General features: G+C 38.0%; 1 protein-coding gene across 8 annotated transcripts in view; it reads left to right on the plus strand.

Annotated features, from left to right (window-relative positions):
* The first annotated feature begins 6,620 nt into the window (after positions 1–6,620).
* Positions 6,621–24,101, plus strand: part of ATL2 (atlastin GTPase 2) — a 55,188-nt gene continuing 37,707 nt past the window's right edge. For 2 of the 8 annotated variants that reach the window (XM_072767270.1, XM_072767268.1), the window contains exon 1: positions 7,213–7,414. Coding sequence is in view for 3 of the 8 variants with exons in the window: in XM_072767267.1 (XP_072623368.1) it covers positions 6,750–6,867 (118 nt within the window). In the remaining 5 variants the exon portion in view is untranslated. Of the gene's footprint in view, positions 6,868–7,207; positions 7,415–24,101 lie in introns of those variants that run through there. The other 6 variants (XM_072767267.1, XM_026018911.2, XM_026018910.2 and 3 more) reach the window with 6 other exon arrangements.

Raw genomic sequence — 24,101 nt, forward strand, 5'->3', positions numbered from 1 at the left:
CAAGTTAATTCTTCCCCCTAAAATCAAGGCCTCTTCTATCCTCTATCATAGGCATTTGTTAGAAGCCCAAATGAACAACTTGCAAAGTAATTTTTAAATATCTTATGGGCAGTGCAGCAGGACAACCGGCAATTTGTAAAATAGAGAATATAATCCCATATCATCCAACCAGTTTTTAACATACTTCCAGTTTTTTCTCTGTCCACACATGTCTTTACATAGTTGTAATCTACTTTTTCCTGCTTGACATAAAGATATTCTTCTACTAAGTTGTTAGTTGTGATTATTTTTAATAACTGCATAGTGATATATGAAGTGTAAGTTTTGATCAATCTTTAATCAAAAGAGATGATTTTTTATCCTTTAAAAGAAACAATTTAAGATTTTTTTACATTTTTAAAATTATAAAACCCAAACAAATCCATTTTGAAAATAATTTCAAAATTACAGAAAAGTTTCAAGAGTAAGAATAAACATTGATAATCTATATGTTCTGTATCCAGACTATTATTAACATTTTGCCCCATCTGTTTTATGGTTACTTTCTTCCTTTCTGTCGTCTCCTCTCTAATATTATCTAAACCATTCCAGAGAAAGTTTGATACATACTGGCACTTTAAGATACTCCTGTATGTATTTTGTATAAATAACGCTATGTTTTTATAAATTTAATACTGTAATATTTCTATCTACCAACCATATTTTAATTTTGTCAGTTGACTCAAGGGTGTTAGAACATTTTTGCAGTCATTCTTTGTCTTTTGTGACACTGATAAATTAAGATCTCTTCAGAAAGGAACCTTTGATTCTAAATATGGAGAATATGAATGGGTCCATAAGGCCCGGGAAATGGATACAAGTAGAAGAAAATTCCATTTATAAAATACTGAAGGAATAGTATTTAATTGTGCTAAACAGGTCTACTTTGGATGTATGACAGACGACCCTTTTCAAAATGTCATTTACTGGTTCCATAAACCTTTTCATGTCTGGACCAAGTAACAAGTGCCATGAATTACCATTCACTGTTTATGTAGCACATACAAATAAAAGTCATTTTGGTAAGTTAAAAAAAAATTGGAAGAGTATTTGAAGAATATCTTTTAAAGAATATATCCCCTCTTCTGTTTTTTTTTTTTTTTTCTCTTTCCTCTTTTAATAGAATGTTTTTTGTTTTAGGCCTATCTTAGGTTCCCTCATGGCTAGGTTCATTCCAGACTGGCATACTGCATAAATGTTTCTCTCAGAGCATGATATCCGGAGGCACATGATGTCCATCTGCGTCTTCATTGGTGATGTTAACTTTTTTTTTTTAAAGTATGCTCTACACCCAATGTGGGGCTTGAATGACCCTGGGTCAAGAGCCACATGCTTTACCAACTGAGCTAGTCAGACACCCCTGGTGATGCTAATTTTAATCACTTAGTCAAAGTATCATCTAATTTCGATTTCTATTTTTCCTTTGCAATTAATAAGCAAATGTGAAGAGAAACTTTAAGACATGCAAATCTTTGACTCTTCATCAAATCTTTGCCCCTAGTTTTAGCATCCATTAATAATTCTTGTCTGACCTAGGCTTTGCTATCATGGTTGCAATGTGATGACTCTTCAATTCTAGCACTGCCTTCACATTTACCAATTGACCCTCAGCATTTTACTGTAAACAAGAGTCCTCCCTTCATCTATCTATCTATCTATCTATCTATCTATCTATCTATCTATCATCTATTTACCTGTCCAATCTATCATTGGTATAGACTTATAGATTCTTATTTTCCCTATTTTCTATAATTCATTGTTGTCCTTACTTGTTTTGGTGCTCAAATTGTTTCAAATGTGGCCAGTGGGAGCCTTTTCTGAGTCTTTTTGTTTTGTTTTTTGAGTACCTCCTTCTTCTGCTACAAAAATGATGCTCATGGTTCATATTGTTCTCACCCTGCTCAAGTTCTAAAATCAGTGGTTTCTCCATGGACATCTGCTTTCTTTTAGTAGAGAATGGTACTAGAGGCCAAGATTGGGCACTAGGTATGATCGTTGCTACCTGGGTGTCTTTGTTTATAAGCCTTTTCTGTGGCTAAGAAATGGAAATATATGCATGTATATACATATATACATTGTATATGCACACATGCATGCATATTTACACTTGCAAACACACACATATATATATATGCATGTTTTGTAAATCTTCAGTCCATATCAATAACTCCAATTTAGTTCATCCTATAGGATCCACCTTACTTTCCCCCTTTCATTATTTGTATGTCTCTTCTTCCCCACTGAGAACCCTAGCTCTCAGCAAGAACACCACATTTATTTATCTATAATTCATCTAAAATATATTTACTCATATCTAATATATACATGTATATACATGTACATTATATAAATTGATTACATATAATATATATCAATATTATATATAACATATATATATTTACTGATCCGTAATACAGCTAAAATAGATTCAGAATTGCTTTGCCCATACCTCTACAAGAATAAGCCTACTAGAAAATGTTCAGGATTTGTTTGTTGTTCTCCCCCTATCCCAACCAAGACTGAGAAATATTTATAGTCTGATTCTGTGTTTGTAAATTACTTGGATTTGTTGCCTTTTTTCCCCCTCTTCAGGGTGGCTATTCATTTAGATATTGTTATAATTATTTATTTGATTTGCTTTCAATTTTAGTAACCCTTTCCTGTCCTTGTTTATTTTTTTTGATCACGTAGAACATGTTTTCAAAAGTCAACAGTATAAATCAGTATATAAATATAAAACAGTATAATCAGAAATATAAATATAAATATAAATATAAATATAAATATAAAACAGTATAATCAGAAAAGTGTCACTCCATTCTGTATTCTTTCTTATTCCCCCCCCAACACCCCACCCCCTTAGAGGCAACTATTGTTTTCTGTTTAACCTTTCTGAGTTTCTTTTTGGACAAATAAGTGGATATACACATGTTTTCTTATTTCTCCCTCTTACCCAAAAGGTAGCGTACTATATATGCTCTTCTGCAGTTTGATTTTTCCACTTTAGAATATCTCTTGGGAGCTATTCCATACCAGTTCATAGAGATCTTTCTCTTCTCTCTTTATAGATACAAATTGCCCCATCATGAGTATTTATCATAGTTTATTTTTCTGATTACCTACAGTTGGATATTTCATTTCCAATATTTTGCAACTGCAAATAATGCAGTGAATAACCTTGCAGAAATGTATTTTTTTTGTATTATTGGAGTTGTACCTTCAGAGTTAATGTCCAGAAGTGGGACTGGCAGGTCAAAGAGTAAATGCATTTGAAGTTTGTTGGACAATGCCAAATTCCTCTCCATAGAGGTTGCAACATTTTGTAGCCTCAGTGAGAAAGTAGTGTGTGAGTGCCTGTTTTCCCCCATGTCCTTGACAACAAAGTGTAATCATAAGCTTTTGAATTTTTGCCAAACTGATGGGTGAGAAATGGTGTCTCAATGTTATTTTAATTTGTGTTTCTTTTATTATGAGTGAAGCTGAGTATTTTCTCATATGTTTAAGGTCCATTTTTACAACACTTTTTTTTTTTTGCAAATTGTGGACAACTTTTGCCCATTTGTTTATAGGATTTAAACATTTTACAGTTGTCTATTTGGAAGAAATAATTTTGGATACAATTTACACTAACTGAAGGCAGAATCCCAAAGTCCAAAGTACCTGCTGTGGATAAGCTTTGGTTTCTGTCCTTCAGGAATTCACAGTGTATATATTAATATATTTTAATTTAATATATTTTTAAAGATTTTATTTATTCATGAAAGACACAGAGCGAGAGAGAGAGAGAGCGAGAGGCAGAGACACAGGCAGAGGGAGAAGCAGGCTCCATCCAGGGAGCCTGACGCGGGACTCCCTCCTGGGTCTCCAGGATCACACCCCGGGGCCAAAGGCAGCGCCCAGCTGCTGGGCCACCAGGGCTGCCCAGAACCACAGTTTTTAAAAAGTAATCTCCACACTCAACATGGGGCTTGAACTCAAGACCCCAAGATCAAGATTAACATGCTCTACCACTGAATCACCCAGGTGCCCATGAATAATTTAGATCCTTGAGCCCCTGAAACTCACTTTCTTGTGTTGGAGGGGTCTGTGTGGGCTGTAGAAAGAAACAAAACAAAACAAAACAACTAGGTAAACCAATTTTGACTGTCTTGTTCATTATTTGATTATTTGTGGTTTAGCACATATGACAGTGTCAAAATTCATTTGTTAAATTAAAAAAAAAAAAGAAGAAGAAGTGACAGAATAGTGAAAAATGAAGCTCAATACATAGGTAGGGTCCAAATCATGAAAGGCCTTGTTAGCTATTCTGAAGAGTTTGGACTTTATCCTGAGCAGAGAAATCACATCAACAGATCTGCATCTAAGAAAACTCAAGCCAGTGGCTGGGTGGAGGACCCATAGAAGGGCCCACAGTAACATTACCTCAGTGCAGTGGGAAATGATGGTGCTGAATCAAGAGGAAGGCTGAGTGGATGGATTGGAGGTGAGCTGGAAAGAGATTCAGAAGTCAGAACTGACTCATAGACTTGCTTGATGGAGAGGGGAAGCGCGAGGAGGGAGAAATCTGAAGTAACACTGAGGTTTCACTGTGATGAGAAACAAGAGGGATAGCTGACTGGCGAAAACGAAGAAAGGACTTTTTTTTTTTTTTTTCTAATTTGGGACTTTTATTTTTTTCAGAAAGGACTTTTTTTTAAAGATTTTATTTATTTAATCATGAGAGACAGAGAGAGAGAGAGAGAGAGAGAGAGAGAGAGAGAGAGGCAGAGACATAGGGAGAGGGAGAAGCAGGCTTCATGCAAGGAGCCCGATGCTGGACTCCATCCTGGCCCCCAGGATCAGGCCCTGAGCTGAAGGCAGACACTCAACTGCTGAGCCACCCAGGCACCCCAAGGACTTTTCAACACACGCAGATTTGAGGTGACTGTGGGACAATGCTCAATCTCTTGACTGTATTTGCATTTGACTTCTCCACGTTCAAAGTCAGGAGTTGTGTGGACCTGTGCAGGGCACTGTAGTAGCAGTCCAGGATATACTTAGTGTCTAATAGTGGAAAGGAAAGCAGTTAGGCCAATAGACTAGGAGTAGAGCTGTGAATCCTTGGGGGTCCGTGATGGGGGGTGCTCAATACTAAGGTAACTGCTAATTCTAACTAAAGTTTATTCTTTGTCTGCAAAAATACTCATCTTTGTATCTTCTCTCATGCCCAAGACCATTTCTTGCATAAAACAGATCGTGGGCAACATTAAATAGTTGCTGCATGGGGAGATTATGAAAGGAAATCCATCATTAAACCAGGCTTATGGCTGGGATCTTAGGGGCACTGAAGCAGGATTCAGGGAGTTAGGAAGCCCAGGAGGAGGTCCAGCTCCCTTTCTATAAAGACAGAAAACAGATGAATAAATCCTGCAAGGATGGCACTGTGCAAGCTCCTAGGACACCAATGCTTTTTTAGAGATCATGCAAGATCAAAGGCTGTGATTTTTAGACTTGTGAGAAGACCTGGACAAGACAGCAATTTGGACACCTGGACACCTGTCTTGACCAAAGAAAAATAGTTTTGAATGCATTGGTGATGTGGTAAAAATCCAAAAGAAAAGAGACTGTGTTTCACAGAAGCTTCCAGAGGCTGGTCTGTCTGTCTGTCTGTGTTTATTGATTTAGTTGGTATTTATCTTATTTTTTTAAATTTTTCTTTAAATTTTTATTTATTTATGATAGTCACAGAGAGAGGGGCAGAGACATAGGCAGAGGGAGAAGCAGGCTCCATGCACCGGAAGCCTGATGTGGGATTCGATCCCGGGTCTCCAGGATCGCGCCCCGGGCCAAAGGCAGGCGCCAAACCGCTGCGCCACCCAGGGATCCCCAGTTGGTATTTATTTTAAAAGGTGACCTGAACTTTCTACAGGATATCACTGGATTCTCACAAGAAGGTTCATCATAGTTGGTAAAAGACCTCCTACAATTCATTTTCTGATGACAGTGCTTTCTGGCTTGTCCCTGCAGGTACTAGGGGCAGGAAAGGTTATGCACAGTCAAGAGGATAGGGGGAGGGTCTCATGAGCAGATAGGAACTAATGCAAATAAACCATAGGATGGTCTCAGAGGGGAAGCAACATTAGGGACTTGGGCGAGCAAAGATCAAGAGGAGAAGCAGGGCAGAGCAATAGCTTGGGAGGGGGGACAGTGAGGGAGGAAGAGAATAGCCGTGGAGGAGAAGGTGGGGGATAAAACAGAGAAAGGAAGGCGTTCGCGAAAGCAACCTCACGTGCAGAGCACGAGTTAAGGATAATCAAGAAGAGCCGCAAGAAGAATTGGGTTACTGAACTGGGAAGGAGGGACCTGGTTCTCTGGAGATCCCCTCTGCGTTTACACAGACCAGCCCGGCGCTAAGGGGGTGTGGTACTGAGCTCGGAGCTGTGCGGGGCGAGGCGAGGCGAGGCCGGCGATCGCGGTCGGGGCGCCGCCCAATCCCTTCCAGAAGTGGGAGGCCAGGAAAACCCAGCGACCGGCGGGCGGGCGGGAGGCTGGCAGGGCGGAGGCGGAGCGAGGGCGCCGGTGGGCGGGACGCGAGAGGGCGTGGGGAGGACAAGGAGGCGCTGGCTGCTGGCGGCGCTAGGACCCGCGGGCGCCCCGCCGGCTCCCGGGAGGTTGATAAAGCGGCGGCGGCGTTTGACGTCAGTGGGGAGTTAATTTTAAATCGGTACAAGATGGCGGAGGGGGACGAGGCAGCGCGGAGGCAGCAGCCGCACCAGGGGTTGCGGCGCCGGCGCCGGACCAGCGACCCAAGTACCGGGGTTAACCACGTCTCGTCCACGACCTTCCTAGGTAAGCGCCGGCGGGGCGGAGGCGCAGGGCCTCGGTGGGAAGAGGGCGCGGGCCGCTCGGACCCGCGGGCAGCGGCCGCAGGCGGCGGGGTCGTCGTCCGTGGCTGGTTCAGCGCTCCTCCCGCCGCCGCGTCTGACGGCCGCCGGGCCTAGCCCCCGCCGCGCCCCGAGCTGTGGCGGCGCGCGGCCTGAGAGGGCGGCCCTGGGGCCGCGGCTCCCGCAGCTGTCGGGTGAACTGGCGGCGCGCGCGTCTGCGCCCGGCCCGGCCCCCTGCCCGCCCGCCCGCCCGCCGCGTGGCTGCCGCCGCGTCCGCCCCGACCTGAGGGGGCGGCCTTGAGCTGGGGCCGCAGAGCTGGGGCGCTCGGAGGTCGGTGGCGCCGCGGCTGGGTGCTGGAGAGCTGCGGACGCGGCGGGGCGGTGTGTCTCCCGGCGGGCGCTGTCTGCCCTCTGCCTTTCTCTGGGAGACGGCGGAGACGGCCGGGGCGTTCTGGGCCCCGCGGAGGAGGAGGGCGCGGAGCGCGCGGCGGGCGCCGACCCCTCGCTGCCAGGTCGGGGAGCTCAGACACCCTTCCAGGAGGGAACCGCAGTCCGCAGGCCAGGGCTGCGCCCCGGGGCCCGCGTGCTCGGACGCCTCGGCCCCGGAGCCTGTTCTCGCGGGCTGCGCGGGGCGAGGGTGCGAGTCCGGGGAGTTGCCAAACTAGGGTTGTGAGCCGAGTACGAGTCGCCCGGGCGGCGTAGTAGGGCCCGGGGAGACTGTGGTGCCTGTGGTGTGAAGTCACCTGACCCGTCGCTGCCGGCTTTTGCTGAGTGTGAGCTGCTCCTGTACGTGGACGAGGAGCGCCGCTGCCCCCTCCGAGGCGCGTTCGCTTTGGCCGCGCGCGGGCTGTCGTGGGTCCCTCTCATGACACCCCTATTTTTAGGACGTTCGGCCTTTGATCTTTTCGCTGCGGTGTGACTTGAACGCATGAAGTCCTGATGGAGAATCTTGGTAGTACTTAAGGCGCAAAGTTTTTTTTTTTTTTTTTTTCAGAGGTTTATAAACAGTAAAAAGCTTACGGTTAGTTGAGTGCGTCCGTGGCATGCGTTGAGTCTATAAACTACTCCAAATGTGGACTTGGCATTCTTGAGATTCCGCTTTTCTCCAACCTGATAAAGGTTTCGTGAGATGAAATGTAAAGCATTTTGATAAGATGTTATCCACGAAGGCCAGCTTCAGCAGGAAAGTTTATGTGAAACAGATTTCATCATTTTATAGTGACCTTTGAATGTGTTGAACGTATGTCCGAGGTGGTGACAAACCGTCGAGTTTTGATACAGGGAAAAGAACAGGGAATAAAGCGTATTTTATTATTTGCCTGCCAACAAAAGCACTTGACAGAACTGTTTACCTGTAGAAAAGAAAAAACACAACCAAAGAGAGGTTTTGCCTTAGTGCCCTTCTGGTTAGAATTCTCCAGTAATTAGTTTTGGAATGCTGATAGATTGATTAATTTAGATCTCTTGGACCCCAGGGCCGTGTGTGTGATGTGTGTATACGCTCTTGCACTTACTCGTATGTATTTTTAAGATAGCCGTTTTAGATGTAGTTTCAGAGTATTTTGTGTACTTGCTTTACTAGGAGAAGCATGACTTTGTGACTTAGTCATGATTATGAACATCGTTTTTATTTTATGGCCCATCGAGAAGAGATGTGCTTCTTAAGAGTTGATAAATAGGGCTCACCATTTATTAAACATGCTGTCTGCTTACAGGTTTTTCCTACTCTTGGAGGTAGCCCTTCACTTGATAACCATACCTATCAAATGACTAAAACCTGCTGATTTGCTCTGGAGTCACTGTATGACATAAAAATCCAAATAAAACTTAAGATTTGTGTTTAAAGTCAGAGCAAACAGGCTGTGAATGAGTAGGGACTCGGCTGTTTTTGACTGTAGAAGAAACTCTTTGTCTCCCTCTGCTTTCTGGATAAGTAAACTTGAAGAATTGAGTTCAGGGGTGACTCAGGTGCCACTCTAGTAGTTTAGTTTTAGGAAGAGAAATGCATACTCTCTTTAGGAATGTAGGATCTTTGTAAACATTTATGTACTCTTGTATTTTAATGACTTTGCAGATGACAGGTTCTGTTCATGTGATTAAATATCTTGGAAATTATTTGGGGAAGAAGGAGATGTCTTATATACAGTAAAGAGGTATTTATTATAGGGAAAATAAACTGTGAGTTAAAATGAGATTCTGGCCTTAATGGGTACACCTATTTTGGGATTCAGTTTTACTTTGCCACTCTTTTTAACTTTAGGACAAAGTTTTAAAATATTCACAGATGAAAGCAACTTTCTTGAAATTATTAGACCATTTCCAAAATTGTGCTTTTTCCATCTGTCTGATATTAAGCTGTTGTTAAAGAGTACTTGGAAGACTGTCACCTCATTCCATGCTGTAGTTCAAGGAATATGTTTATAGTTGGGAGACTTTTAACAAGAAGCATATTAAAATTTTGTTTATGTTCAAATAGGGCTCTCAACATTAAGAGACAAAAGAAATTTAAGGAATGGAAATGGAAGTTAAACTTTTTTTGTACTGGTGATTTACTGCTTTATAGGAGTTTTTTCTGGGGTGGAGTGGCTGTAGGAAAATAGCTTTTTTTTTTTTTTTAGTGTAGTGCTATTCTGATTGTATTACTATTTTATAGTTTTAAAATCCAAGTGTGTTACTTTCTTGGGCATTATTTAACTTAAGGAAAATAGATGTGAATATTGAGTCACTGAACTTGATCCCCAAAGAATTCATTACTCATATAAGTTTCTTCCTATCCTTTACTGTTCCTCACCATCCCTCCTATAAGAATTGTTGAGTGCTTTCTCTATTGCTTTGAAAAAGAATTGCCAAAAACCTCCCACCAGTCTGAAAATATGATGGCAATAGAATAATCCTTGATATTTTATAAAGCGCTTTAAACATTTTGCCTTTTTTTTTTTTTTTCTGCCTTAAAAATCTTTTGAGGGAATCCCATTAGAAGGAGTGATTTTAACTTGTCTACAGTCACAGAAACTACTCAGAGGCACTCTTACTGCTGTGGACTTGGAGGAGAGTAGGGGCCCTTTTTCATTGAAAATTATTGCATACATAATTAGAAATGTCTCAGTAAAACTGTTGAATGAATGACATCTGAAATCATACTAATGAGTAGTTGGAGCAGTTAATAGATAAGTAAAGATAGATCAAGTCACTAAGTGGAGTGGGAAATTTTGAAGTAGGAAGGGAAAAGGTAGATGTTGTAGAAAGAAGTAGAATTCATGAAATAGAACAATTTTGTTTGTTAAGGACATTGAGAAGTAGGAAGTGTTCAGAAGTGCAAAGCCAAGATAACTGTTTTACAAATGATTTTTTCAGGTTATTGGTAACCGTATCTTTGTGTGTTTAGGTGTAACATGTATGCTAATCTTAGATAGATTTTTGTAAAATGTGTATTTAAGTACCCACCTTCACTATCTACCATGGGACGGGTGGCTGTAGATAGTTGCTTTTATGGACAGGATTTAGGGGATTCCTTGGTAATGTACCAGCTTAATGAAATTATTCATACAAATTATATTTCTGTGACTAGTGTCAAAATAACCAGTAACTAATAACTTGTTGGTGAACTATGTAATTTATGAAAGATGCTTATCAAGGATCTATAGTACATTTCCTTTTTTTATTGCATGATACTCTGTGTAGGCAGTGTTTTTTTAAGTATAGAGAAGTAAGGTAGTGCAATGGGAAAGAATAAGGAATCAGAAGCTGAGTAACTTCACTTAAACTCAGCCTTGAAGCCCCTTACACACTGCAGTGATAATACTCCCATAAGAGGGCTGTTGTGGGAAACAAATGAGATGATAGGTACAGGTGTTTTGTAATGGTAAAGCTGTTTATGTGTAGGAGACTATAATGTTTATGTAAGAATGCACCAATTTGATTACTTACTCTATAGTATATACATGTATATGTTTGCAATCAGTCTCTTCTAATTTTTTTTCCTGCAGTTTGGACAAAGGTTTAGTTTGGGCAAAGGTGGTAGGTGAATTTTTTATCTGTAAAATGCTGATAATGTGTTCATGATTAGGGATATTGCAGGTATTAAATGTGATAAAAGTGCTCAACCCAGTGGCAGACATTCTGTTGATGGTAGTTATTACTATAATGTAGTTATTTTGGACTAAAAGGTAAGTTTCAAAATAGGTGACTTGAAAAACATTTGTTCTCTTCTAAGATAAAAACTTTGTTTTTATATAAGATAAAAAATATATTTATACTTCTCTGCTATCTTCAGTTTAATAAACTTGCACTTTAGAGAATCAGTCATATGGCAAAATAGTCTTCTGAAATTATTTCATTATAGGATTCAATATGAAGTAACTTAGTTAAGGTCATGGCAGTTTTCAAGGAGAGTGCATTTACTTTTCAGATAGTAAATGTGCAGAATTTAACTGGGGTCTGTTTTGGACAAAAATGCCTAAAGAATGATTGACTTGGAAGTCCACAAATTGCTTTTTTTTTTTTTTTTTTAAGCTTTTTTCCCCTCTACATGTAATCATTTAGAGTCATGGATAGTGATTAGGACATATTTTAACTAAAGACTTAACTTTTGAATTCTATAAACTTCTTATGATCTCCTGAATGGATTTAGAACGGAGGCTTGGATTTTATTCTATTTTTTATTTTTTTAAAGAGTTTATTTATTTATTCATGAGAGACACAGAGAGACAGAGCCCTAGGCAGAAGGAGAAGCAGGCTCCCCACGGGGAGCTCATGGGGGACTATCCCAGGACCCCAGGTTCACACCCTGAGCTGAAAGCAGATGCTCAACCACTGAGTCACCCAGGCATCCCGAGGCTTGGATTTTAATACTAGCTTTGTAATAGCATTTTTTCCTTCCTGGTAGGTAATATCTGCCTTAGCAAATTTACAGGTCTTTTTTTTTTTTTTTTCTTTTTGGATTATTAAATAGATAATCTGTGAAGGCACTTTAGAAACTTTTAAGGCCTTCTATAACTTTTTTTAAAAGGGGGGTGAAATGGGCATGCTAAATGAACTTTCATTCCATATTTGAATGAATGGGCTTATGAGATATTAAAAGTTAGATTACGTTTGCTCTTATCAGAATGAGGATAGCTGATTTTTGAGGTAAATTGTAGGGAAACTTTGACACAAACTCACTCTTGTTCTTAGGTTTTTTTGGAACATAGTTATCAATCACATTTCCAGAAATCGCTCTTTTCATCAGCACTTTAATTTTAAAATAGGTATGACAATATGATCTGTGGAGGGTTTTAGAGTTGAGAGGCTTTTTATTGCAGGAGAATGGCAGTGGCCTTGGGTATGGTTTCTCAAATTCTGTAGTGTAGGCTAGAAGTTCTCAGAAAGGTTGAATAAGATTGTTGATGCCAAAAGTCTTTTTTTTTTTTTTTTTATGCCAAAAGTCTTACAATTAGATACTAAGATAGAAATTTACTGCCCTTAGGGGTGGGTGGGTGCCTCAGTTGGTTGGGTGTCTGCCTTCAGTTCAGGTTCTGATCCTGGAGTCCTAGGATCAAGCCCTACATCGGGCTCCCTGCTCCTGGGGATCCTACTTCTCCCTCTGGGTCTCTCTCTTTCTCTTTCTCTGTCTCATTAATAAATAAATACAATCTTTAAAAGAAAGATATCTACTGCCTTTAAATTATAGCTAATCTTGTGATTGATCAGATCTTGTGATCATGGCTTTTAATCTAACATGGGTAATTTTAAACCTTGTAAAAGTTTTAATTTTTTTTTTAAATTTCAAAAGCAGTAAATCTTTGTAGACACTTGGGAAAATACACATAAAAAAGAAAAAAGTAAAAATCATACCACCTAGTGGTAAGCACTGTTAGCATTTTAGTATACATCTTTTAGTGTATATCCTTTTTTAATGTATAATTTAATTTTTTCTAAATTGGGATCTTTGGTGATTTTGTAATTTACTTTTTCATTTCATATTGTATTTCCCGGTGTGATCAAATAATCTCTATGACATGATTTTTAAAATGGCATAGTAGTACTAAACTAATCCTCCTGGATATGAGGTTATTTTTTGTGCATAATGATGGCTAACCATATTTGTAGATAAATCTTGACCTTTAGGATAAGGTTTTAAAAGTAGATTTCTGGGTCAAACTACTTACTCTACCCTTCAAGATTGAAGACACATCAGCAAATCCATTCAGAAAGTTTGTTCTGATTTATTCTGTGTTCATTTGGGTTAGGTTTTTTTGTACTTGTTTGCAAATACTTTTGTTCACAAGCGGGTATTATTTAAAAACAAATGCTAACACATAATAGGTAAAAATGAAGATCTTACTGTTGGATTTGTATTTCTTCGATTACAGTTAATTCTTAAATTTTAATACGGTAACTGAATTTGAATTCTTTTTATTGCATTTTCATATTCTTGGACCATCTCTCAGTGTTCATATTTGCTTTTTAATTTCGTGGGATTTGGGGAGGAATATTGTGTTTTTGAAAAAACATCTAAATGGTTCCATATGAGTGTTTTTCTTAAATAAATTGTCAACTTTTCAACTTCTTGGTGCTAATCTCTTCTGAATTTTTTAGGTATGCTACCAGAAGGGTTTTATTTTTATTTTTATTTTTTGAACTGTTTTGAATTCTTCCTGATACATTGTTTATTCCTGACTCTCTTAATGGCAGAGTATGGGCTTCTGCTTTGGTGCCCAGTAGCGTGGTAGATTCGTTTTCTTAACTAAAAAAACATACTTTGGTAGTTTAAAAAAGATAATGTCTTAAAAACACTTGGCATGTATTCAGTGTACAAAGAAAGTTATCACCCCTTCAGGGTAAAGAAGTTAGTTTTCTTTGGGAGTAAAGAGGTAGAGGAGGACAGGCCGATAGAAGACCATTTTTAGACAACTAGCTTTTTTTTCTCTTGATGTTATCTGTTGACATATTGAGCACCTGCCTTACGAAAGGGCTCTTTGGTTGCTTGTAATGAGTACCTGTGTAGAAAAGTGTAGAACAGATCCCTTGTCTAAGTTTTCATGTAGTTGGGAGATCAGATAGACCTTATGCGTATTTGTGAGTAAAGTTTATCCTTAAGTTTATAATTTCAGAAGTAAGAATTACCGTGTACTGGTGTTACTGAGGAAGACTTCGTGGAGGAGGGTGGGCTTTATCAGGCCTTGAAGAATGAGTGGGTCTTAGGAAGCAGAGTGTAGGATATATCCCTTCTTTGAAGATAAAAAGGCAGTATTTGGTAAGGTTTTTTACAAAATAGTTTAAGCCCTTGTCTTTTCTAAGAATTTTTCAAGAAGGGATGTTTAAAAAGTATGTAAAAGCAATTAGTTAAAGGTAACTAGAGGATCAAATGGTGTTAGAGCATGTGTAATAAAAAGAGAATATGGGCAGTTTTTGTAGTCAAGTTGGGCAAAGAATTGATTTAAATAACTGGATGATTCCTAGAAAAACTGAATAGCCCCAAATGTGACTTTTTAAAAACTGTGAAGATGTGTTCCCGTACACCTGTTTTTGAGCATGTAAAGAATCCATAAAGAATCCAGAAAGTACCATAAAGAATCCTGACATGTACTCTAAAAAAGTTGCCAAACTAGAGAAAGGGTAAAAGGAGAGTATAGTGAGAACCTCTGACTTTCTTATCCCTTTTGTTTTTTCAAAAAATCACATTTATCTATCTACTTGGAAGGATGTTTGTCTGTTTTGCACTATTTTTACAGCTGTTTTCTTAGTAGGAATTTTGCCTATTTTGAGCTGAGTTTGGGAGAGTGTATACTTTTTTTTTTTTTTTTAAGTGCTGCTATAGGGGTATTTGGGTGGCTCAGTTGGTTAGGCATCTGACTTCAGCTCACATGGTCCTGGGATCGAGCCCAGCATCAGGCTTTCTGCTCAGTGGAGAGTTTGCTTGTCCCTCTCTCTGTCCCTCTCCCTGCATACACTTTCTCTCTCAGATAAAAAGAAAAAAAAAAAAAGTGCTGCTATAATGAGTCATCCGAGGTAGAGAGTTGTGGCAAAATGGAATGTAGCATCTTGTTTCTAGAGTCTTGGTAGATACCTATTTGAGATTTGGCATAAAAACCTTATTCTAAATTTACCGTGTGTGTGTGTGTGTGTGTATTTTAACAACTCCTTTGCTAATTGGTTATCCCAAATTTCAATAGCTTTTTAATGGATTTAATATCTTTTAACTTACTACTAAGTTAATTTTGGGGCCAAAAAGAGAATGATCTAATGTTTTGCCTGAGTCAAGGAAATCTAATCTGATTTTGATGGATTCCTGATGTCTGTGTTAGAAAACCTTAGAGTAACTGTACCAAAATTACTGTTGGGAATGGAAATGTAGTACATTGCTGTTTTATAAAGGCTTATAAGAAAAGGATATGTTCCTTATAAAAATATGGAATAATTTAGTGTTATCTGTTGCCTACTTCAGAGAAGGATGTTGAACTGGCTAGCTTTTGCATGCATTGCTTTCCCTTTTTGCTATCACCTTCTGTCTTTGGGCTTCTCATCTTAATACTCAGGCTCTTCTAGTTACTTAATATCTGATTTCTCTGTTTTTAGATTCTCATTACACTTCTTATTCACTCATCACTTTTGGTTTATCTCTGCAGGTCAGCTTTGATCCTGTCACTCCTCTGCCTCAAAATTTTCCTTATCTCTCAGGATAATGCTTTCCTTGGCTCTCAGTATTCATAGCCTAAACTTTTAAGGTTAGCCTTAATCAGATTTTCAGGGCTCAGAGAGGTACAGCCTTCTCCAGGATGTCTTCATTGATAACACTAGCTAAATAATCTAACATAGCACTTTCTTTATACTGTTCTTTTTTACTTGTTTTTGTTGGCTCCTTGAGAGTAAGAACCATTATCATCAGCAAATTATATTTCTCTAGTATCTAGTATAATGCCTTGCTTTCTAATTACTACTAGTTTGAAATATAATTTTATTGCATCTCATATCTTAAAAGTCTGCAATTTAAAAGTGCTCTTCTAGAAAGCTTATGAAGATAAAAAGATTGTTTCCCCAATGTTGGAGGATGGTATAAGTGATTTGCTGTCTGTATAAATGATTAAATTTTGACAAGGAAATGTTTGGAAAGAGGGAAAAATAATCGTATGTCAAGATTTGTTATAAAGATGAGAAACCCCTCTTCTTTTTTTTTTTTTCCTAAACATATTGTGGTTAAGGTAACTTTTTTCAGCCTTTTAGAAATCTTGAGCATGTAAGAATTCAGCAAGTTTATTCAACAAACATGCTCATTTGGCATAGTTGGAAGATGATGGATTTGACAAGGACCTGAGTATGTGTCCAGATTTGAATACTTAGGAAATATATGTCCTTGCAAATTGCTTAATCTGATTCTCATTGTCCTCCTTTATACAGAAACTCATAGCTTACCCAACAAAGTGATTTTGGGGATTAAAGAGATAATTATGTAGTTATTAACTCAGAATAGGCCCTGTTTTTCCCTCTTCTGTAGTAGAAGGTATACCTAAAATTATTTCATTCATTATTTTGAAGAGTGAAAAAGTTGATAATGTTTTCACCTCTCTTCCCAGATATCCACTTCTTTCAATTCTCTGCTCAAATGTTTCCTTATTAGAGAAGTGTTGCCTGATTATTCTTTTATGAAGTAGCAAGCCCCTGTTTCCATTTCCTTTAATCTCTATTTTTCTTTGAAGTACTTAATACTAGTCAATCCTATATTTGTTTACTTGTTTTCTATTTCCTCATCTTTAGGATGTAATAAACTCCTAAGGGCAGGATTTTTTTTTTTTTTAATTTTGTTCACTAGTGAATTTTGCAATTCTTAGAATCATGTTGTAGGTGTTCAGTGAATGTTTGTTGAAGGAATAGAAACTTCCGTGCTCCCACTTCTAGTCCTTTAACCTCGCTGCATCAGAATGACCTTGGTGGTGGTTAGTGGGGTGCTTGTTACACATGTAGATTCCTGGATCCCACTCCTGATCAGCTGAATCAACTCTGGAGGCGAGGTCCAAGAGTCTGTATTCCAAACAAGCCACCCAGGTGGTTCTTAAACTTCAGTGTACATGGGACTCATTGTTTTATGGTGTGGTTTTGGCTAATTAAATGTTGTCAGCATAACTCAGGTCCATGTATAATTAAATTGCAGTTGGTATGACCATGCAATAGCAAAGTTACGGGTTTTTTTTTTTCCTGTCAAGGAAAACTTATGTGTATCTGTAGTTTTGATTATTTTCGTTACTCTATTTTTTTTTTTTTTTTGTCTAGACTGCAGTTTAAATCCAGAGCTTTAAGGATCTAGAAATCTCAAATACTAGATGTTTATTAGTCCACCTCTCCCAACCAAACAAAATCAAACGCTTTAAGCCTACAGATAATCAGTACTTGTCTTTTTTACTCATAAGAATAGATGAACTGGTACCAGGGATCTGTTTTAAGTGATAAACATCCTTTCAAAAATAAGGACTGATTTGAGTCTCTTTTCTATGGCTATACCACTGGGGGAGCAATGATTTTTATAAGAATTACCCTATAACGTAAAAAGTCTGGTATAGAGGAAGCAGGATGGACTTACTATAGAAACCTAGATAGAAAACTTGATGCATATATTTCTTTTTAGCTGTAGAATTTTGTAGAATTTCTTATTAAAAAATTTTGTCTACATTTCTTCTCTCTGAAATGGGGATAATTGCTAAGTTACAGGGCTGTTGAGAGGATTTCTGTCACAATGCCTGTCTTAAAGTCATAGTCATTCAATGAATAGTTCCTTTTTCTGTGGATGTAAATTCTGAAGTAACTTAACATGCTTCATTAAAAACAATTGTAACATATTTCAAACTTATAAAAATGATAGAAAAATATTATAGATGTTCAAGTGCCCATTGTTGGATTTAATGCATACTATTTGCCCTAATTGTTTTGAATCATTTTTAAAGAGAAGCAAACACTGTACAAGTTGAAGGGTTCTCCCAACATCTTTTTCTTTTCTTCCCTCCCTCCACAGATACACACTCATCTTGAAGTTGGTATTCATATTTCCTGGTTTTTTAATACTCTTATAAAATATATGTTTGTTTGTTTTGAAGTAGGCCCAACACTCTCCCTTAATGTGAGGCTTGAACTCAAAACCCTGAGATCAAGACCTGAGCTGAGATCGAGTTGGATGCTTAACTGAGCCACCCAGTTGCCCCCGTATATGTATTTTAAAAATGCATGATATACAGTATTGTGCAGTATTTAAAAATTTTAAGTAAGCAGCCCAAAGTATGTACTTGTGGTTTGTTTTTTTTCATTTGGCATTGGTTTTGAGTTTTATCCATGTACACACACTTATATCTTACTCATTAATTTTGATTTTCTATTTCATGGTTTATTTATCCATGAATATTTGGATTGTCTTTTTTTTTCTTTTTTTTTTTTTTGCTGTTTCAAATAGTACTTCAGTGAACAAGTGAAAAACCTTGTTTTTCTCTTCCTTTGCGTATGTGTAAGAATTCCTCTAGCGTATAAATAACTTTCCTAAAAATTAAATTTTTCAGTATTTTGTACTCTTAGTTCTTTAAAAACTGGGACCACAGAACAAAAATATATCATCTTCCCCTCTTCCTCCTTCCAAAAAAAGTACTTAGGGCAGATGCAAGACTCCTGGGTGACTTGGGTGAGATTTTTCACAAGACTTAACTTTAGAAGACAATCGGGAAAAACCTTAGTAAGGACTTAAACTATATAGAACTTGAACCTATATAGAATTTTTCTGAATTTCTGTGTTGTTGTCCTCTGAGCCATTATTCTAGCATCTCTTAACTAGCTAACAAAATTGACTTCATAAACTGCATCCTCATTTAAAATATCTAGTTTAAATTAACTTTAGTTGAAAATTTTTTTCTTCTCTCAAATTACACTTGTATTTAAGTGTATGCTTTAAGAACTGCTTAATATTTGGTGATAAGCTTTGGGAAAAATACTTTGTGCTTATATATTTGTAGTCTGTTTTACATTTTTCTTAATCTATTAAGGTAAATTCATAAAAACATTTTTATGCCTCAGTATTCTTTAAATGGGAACAGTAAAAATTCCATGATATCAGTGCTGGTTACTATGGAAACAGAGTAGTTTTCAAGTGGAAAATAATATATGAATCTCCTAAGAAAACAACTTTTGTGTATCTCCTGATTTGACAGTAATGAAGGAAGGAGATGAATTACATTAGATAACTCTTTAAGAGCATTTTTAGCAAAATGATTAACAAAAGTGGCAAAGCTGATTTGGGAAAGTGTCTGGTATCTGATGTTGTTAATAGGTCTTCTGGAATCTTTGAAGTTTTTATTTTGCAATTTGCATTATGGTTCATGTTTTCTATGAGAGAAGTGTAACCTTGTGAGTTCTTAATAATACTATCTTACAGGAGCAAATAGATAAAACCTTTTCTTGAAGTACCTGGTTGGCTAACAGCTGCTTCTCTTTTTCAAAAAAACTATAGGATGGAAGTTCAAGTTTGTATCTGTCAGCATTCTTATTCTGGGCTGCATCTGTCTGGGGGATGGGGAGGGCGAATGGAGGGAAGTCCAGGACTATTATAAAAGCTCACCCAGGTGGCTGATGATGACTCCAGTCCAATGATTTTCAAATCTGGCTATATATATCATGTCAAATACTAAAACATTTTCTATACTTATATTTTTAAAGTAGGGGTGTCTGTATTCACTGCCTTTTTTCACTTTATCTAGAATCCTCAGTGGCTAGGCTGGAGTGATTAGTTATATAGTATTAGGTGTCTCAGGAAGAATGCAGGATTATAGTTTAGCTTGAAAACTTTTTTCCTCCTGTAAAAACCTTAACATCAGTAGGAACTACAAAATAAAATTAGTTTACATACTAAACAACTGTAAAATATGGTGATCCTTGGTACTCCATTAGTGTTGGTATCACTTTGGAGTTAGAAATGTGCAGTTTCAGGCTCCACTCCAGATTTACTGAATCAGAATATGCATTTTAACAAGATCCTCAAGTGATTCATATGCATGCTAAAAGTTTGAGAAGCACTGCTGTGGAGGAAAAACACTAAGAAGACCTAGCCCAGTTCTCCCTGCAGATAGAAATCTAGTCCTGTGTTTTCCTTATCTGTAAAATTAGTGAATCTGGCTGCCGAATCTCTAAAGCCCCTGTGAGTGATATATTAGATTTAATTTTAAGTATTGAGGCTAATTTTTAAGCATATATTCTAGAACTTGAATGTCCTCATATGTCTTGACATATGTATGCTAGGAAGCATATGCATAATCTGTTGATGCTTAAACAGATTATGGAATTTATAGGAATAAAAAAAAGTCCTCCCTCCTCAATATAAAAAGCTGTCTGGAGTTCTTTAGGAAAATAAGTATTAGTAACTTCCTAATACCTTTTTATTTTCTAACCAAAATATTTTGGCATGATGTGGTAGTGGATTCACAGGAATTCATTCACAAAGAAGTACATTTGTCACCATTAGAAACACTCAAAATTATGTTTTCCAGTTCCTGAATTCAGGTCAAGAGAAAGCATTTTATATTGAATTTGAGCAGTGTCAGAATTGATTGACAGCTCTAGTTTTTCATCACATTGGAGTATAACCTTCATGGGTAATACTCCTTGAAGGGGACATTTTTGTTCTGGAAAATGATTAATCAATTGTTGTATTGCTTTATCCTCTCATTTAATAAATGAAAGTACTAAGGTTTGGGGGCACCTGGACAGCTCAGTTGGTTAAGCATCTGTCGAGCCCCTGCTTGAGGCTCTCTGCTCAACTGGAAGTCTACTTCTCCGCCCCCCCCCGCCCCTCCCCTCCTACTTGTGATCTCACTCTTGAATGAATTAAAAAAAAGTGCTAAGGGGTATAGGTTGCATTTGATTTTTCCAAAATCTACCTTACTGAAATAATTTATATAAAAATGATTGATTTTTCAGTATAGTTTGATGAGTTTTCATGAATGCTAGTTTTGTAGCTACCACCACCAGCACCACCACCACCACCAGTCATGTTACAGAACATTTCCATCATCTCAAAAAGTTCCCTTGTGCCCCTTTATAATTGACTTAGCTTGGGCTGCTATAACAAATTACCATAGACTGGTTGGCTTACACACACATTTATTTATCAGTTTTGTAGACTAGGAAAGGATCAAGGTGCCAGCAGTTTTGGTTTTAGTCCTCTTTCTAGTTTGCAAATGGCTTCTGCATCTGTCTTCACAGGGTGGAGGAAGAGATCATCTCTCTCAGGTCCCTTTCTAATTCCATACATGAGGGCTCTACCCCCGTGACCTTATATTAGCCCCTCACAGGCTTCACCTCCAAATACCATCACATTGAGGATTAGGGCTTCAACATATGAATTTGAGGGACACACAGTTTGTAGCAGTAGTCAATTCTCTTCCCCTGCCTTCAGCTCTTGGTGGCCAATGATCTGCTTTATGTTACTATAGTTTTACTTTTTCTAGAATTTCATATATCCTTTCATTTAGTATATATCTTTTTAGATTTATCTGTGTCATTGTGTATTTTAGTAATTCATTTCCAAGTAATAGTCCATTGTACAGATTTAACACGGTTTATGCATTTTCCGGTAAATGGACATTGGGTTGTTTCCAGTTTATGGCCATTATGAGTAGAACTGCTATGAATATTCATTTTCAGTCTTTTGTTGTTATGTTTTAATTTCTTTTAAGTACCTAAGAGTGTGATTATAGATTGTATGGTAAATATATGTTTAACTTGGGCTCCAGTCTGGCTCAGTTGGTAGAGCATGCAACTCTTGATCTTGGGGTTGTGAGTTCAAGTCCCATGTTGGGCATAGAGATTATTTAAAATATGTTTAACTTTCTAAAAGATATTACCAAAAGTTTTTCAAAGTGGTTGTATCATTTTGTATTCTCAACAGAAATATATGTGAGTGTCGTTTGCTCTTTACCAGCGCTTTCATTGGTCTTGTAAATTTTAGTTATTAGAGTATGTAGATGTATCTGATTGTGGTATTGTTTTTAATTTCCCTAACATCTAATGGTGTTGAGTATATTTTCATGTGCTTAATGACCATTCATATATCTTCTTTGGTGATACGAAGATAAAATCTTTTGCCCATTTTAAGATGGAATTGTTATAGGGGTGCCTGGGTGGCTCAGCTGGTTAAGCGTCTGACTTATGCTTGGGCCATGATCTCAGGGCCCTGGGATCGAGCCTCATATTGAGCTCCCTGCTCAGCGGGAAGTTTTCTTGTCCCTTTGCCCCTCCCCCTCCCCTTGTGCATGCATGTTCTTTCTCTCAAATTAATAGTCTTTAAAAAATGGAATTGTTCTTAGTGAACAGTTGTAGAATTTTTTGTATGTTCTGATTACTATATTTTTATTAAGGATTTTTATGTTTGTTCATGAGGACTGTTGGTAGTTTTTTCTTGTAATTTTTTGTCTGATTTGGTTAGAATAATAATACTGGCTTCATAAAATTAGTTGGGAAATGTTCTTTTCTTTTTTTCTGTAAGATTCTTTGTAGAATTGGTGTAATTTCTTCCTTAAATGTTTGGTAGAATTCAGCAGTGTAGCCATCTGGTTCTACAATTTTCTTTTTCTTTTTAGGGTGTTTAATGGATTTGATTTTAAGCCTCATTTTTTTTTTTTTTTTTAGTAATAGAGTATCTACTTTTAGTTAGCCAACTGATACTGAGTTTCTTAGGGATTTTGCTTTCAGATTTTAGGAGGGAAGGATTGATGTGTGTTTAGATGAACTGTTTTCATGGGGAAGTAGGTTGGGGGGAATGGTAGTGTAGATGTAGAATTTTAGAATTGCTTGACCTTGTATATTTTGAAAACTTTTTTTTTTTTTAAATTTTCCATGGTACTCCTTTGTTTCTCCCAATCACCAAAGGACTGTAGAAGTACAAGAAAGGTTGAGAAAGCTGCATTATACGATCTTTGAGACTTCTCTCTCACTTCTAATAGCACTGACCTGTATCTCTGTCTTTTGTGTTTGGATCTGTTTCATCTCCTAATGAAAACTTTAGCCTTGCTATTCTTTTTAAAGATTTATTTATTTGAGACAGTGAGTGAGAGAGAGCAGGTGTTAGCGCTCACAAGTTTGGGGAGGGCAGAGGGAGAGGAGAGAATCCTCAGGCATACTCCCCACTGAGCGCAGAGTTCCTGTGCGGCCTCAGCCTCAGTCTCATGACTCTAAGATCATAACCTGAGTCGAAATCAAGAGTTGGACGTTTAAGCAACTGAGCCACGTAGGTGCCCCTAGCTTTTCGACATTTTTTTTTTTTAAGGTTTTATTTATTCATGAGAGAGAGAGAGATAGAGAGAGGCAGACACATAGGCAGAGGGAGAAGCAGGCCTCATACAGGGAGCCCGGTGTGAGACTTGATCCAGGGACTCCAGAACCACACCCCGAGCGAAAGCAGATGCTTAACCACTGAGTCACCCAGGTATCCCGCTTCTCTACTTTTTAAAAGAAACTTTCTATTATGGAAATTTTCAAATATGTATGGAAGTGAAGAGAACAATATAAGGAACCTGTGTATATACATCTCCCAGATTATTCAGTGATTATTAACATAATGGCCATTTTGTTTTATCTATTCTTCCATAGCCAACCTCTCTGTCAGATTATTATGCCTTTGCTCTCTCTGCCTTAGCTTAATGCCTGAAGTGCTCATAAGATCTTTCTACCATAGCTGGTCCAGAATGCCAAAGTGCCCCAATACTGTTTCATCTCTGGAGTCTGTGTTCCTGTTCAACACTGTAGTAGCAGCTTTCTGGTAAGCTTTGCTAGTATTGTGTGCCTTTGCACCTTGGCTCCACCTCTGCACAGCTCCTTTTTCTCTCTGCCCTGTGTAATGGTTCCAGTTGCTTTAGCAGTCCTCAACTCAGATCTTTGCTTGTGCTTTGGTTTCCCATGCAAGATTACTGCTTGACTCCTATGACTATTGTCCATCCTTGAAAAAAGATGCCTCATATATTTTGTCTAGTATTATAGTTTGCAACAGAGGGCCAGTAGTTATTCTAATGCCTGGAAGTCCCAAGTGATGTGTGTGTGTGTATATATATATATATATATTTTTTTTTTTCCCCCCTAAGTGTACCTGTGTTTTTAAAAGCAAAGCAAAACAAAATTGGGGAGGAGTTATAATAATTTGTGATCTGCCTTATTCCCACTGATGTCTTAAATGTCCTTAATTTCTTAAATGTGTAGATGTGT

Source organism: Vulpes vulpes, chromosome 8 (assembly GCF_048418805.1).
Source record: "Vulpes vulpes isolate BD-2025 chromosome 8, VulVul3, whole genome shotgun sequence".
In the NCBI taxonomy this organism is placed as follows: domain Eukaryota; kingdom Metazoa; phylum Chordata; class Mammalia; order Carnivora; family Canidae; genus Vulpes; species Vulpes vulpes.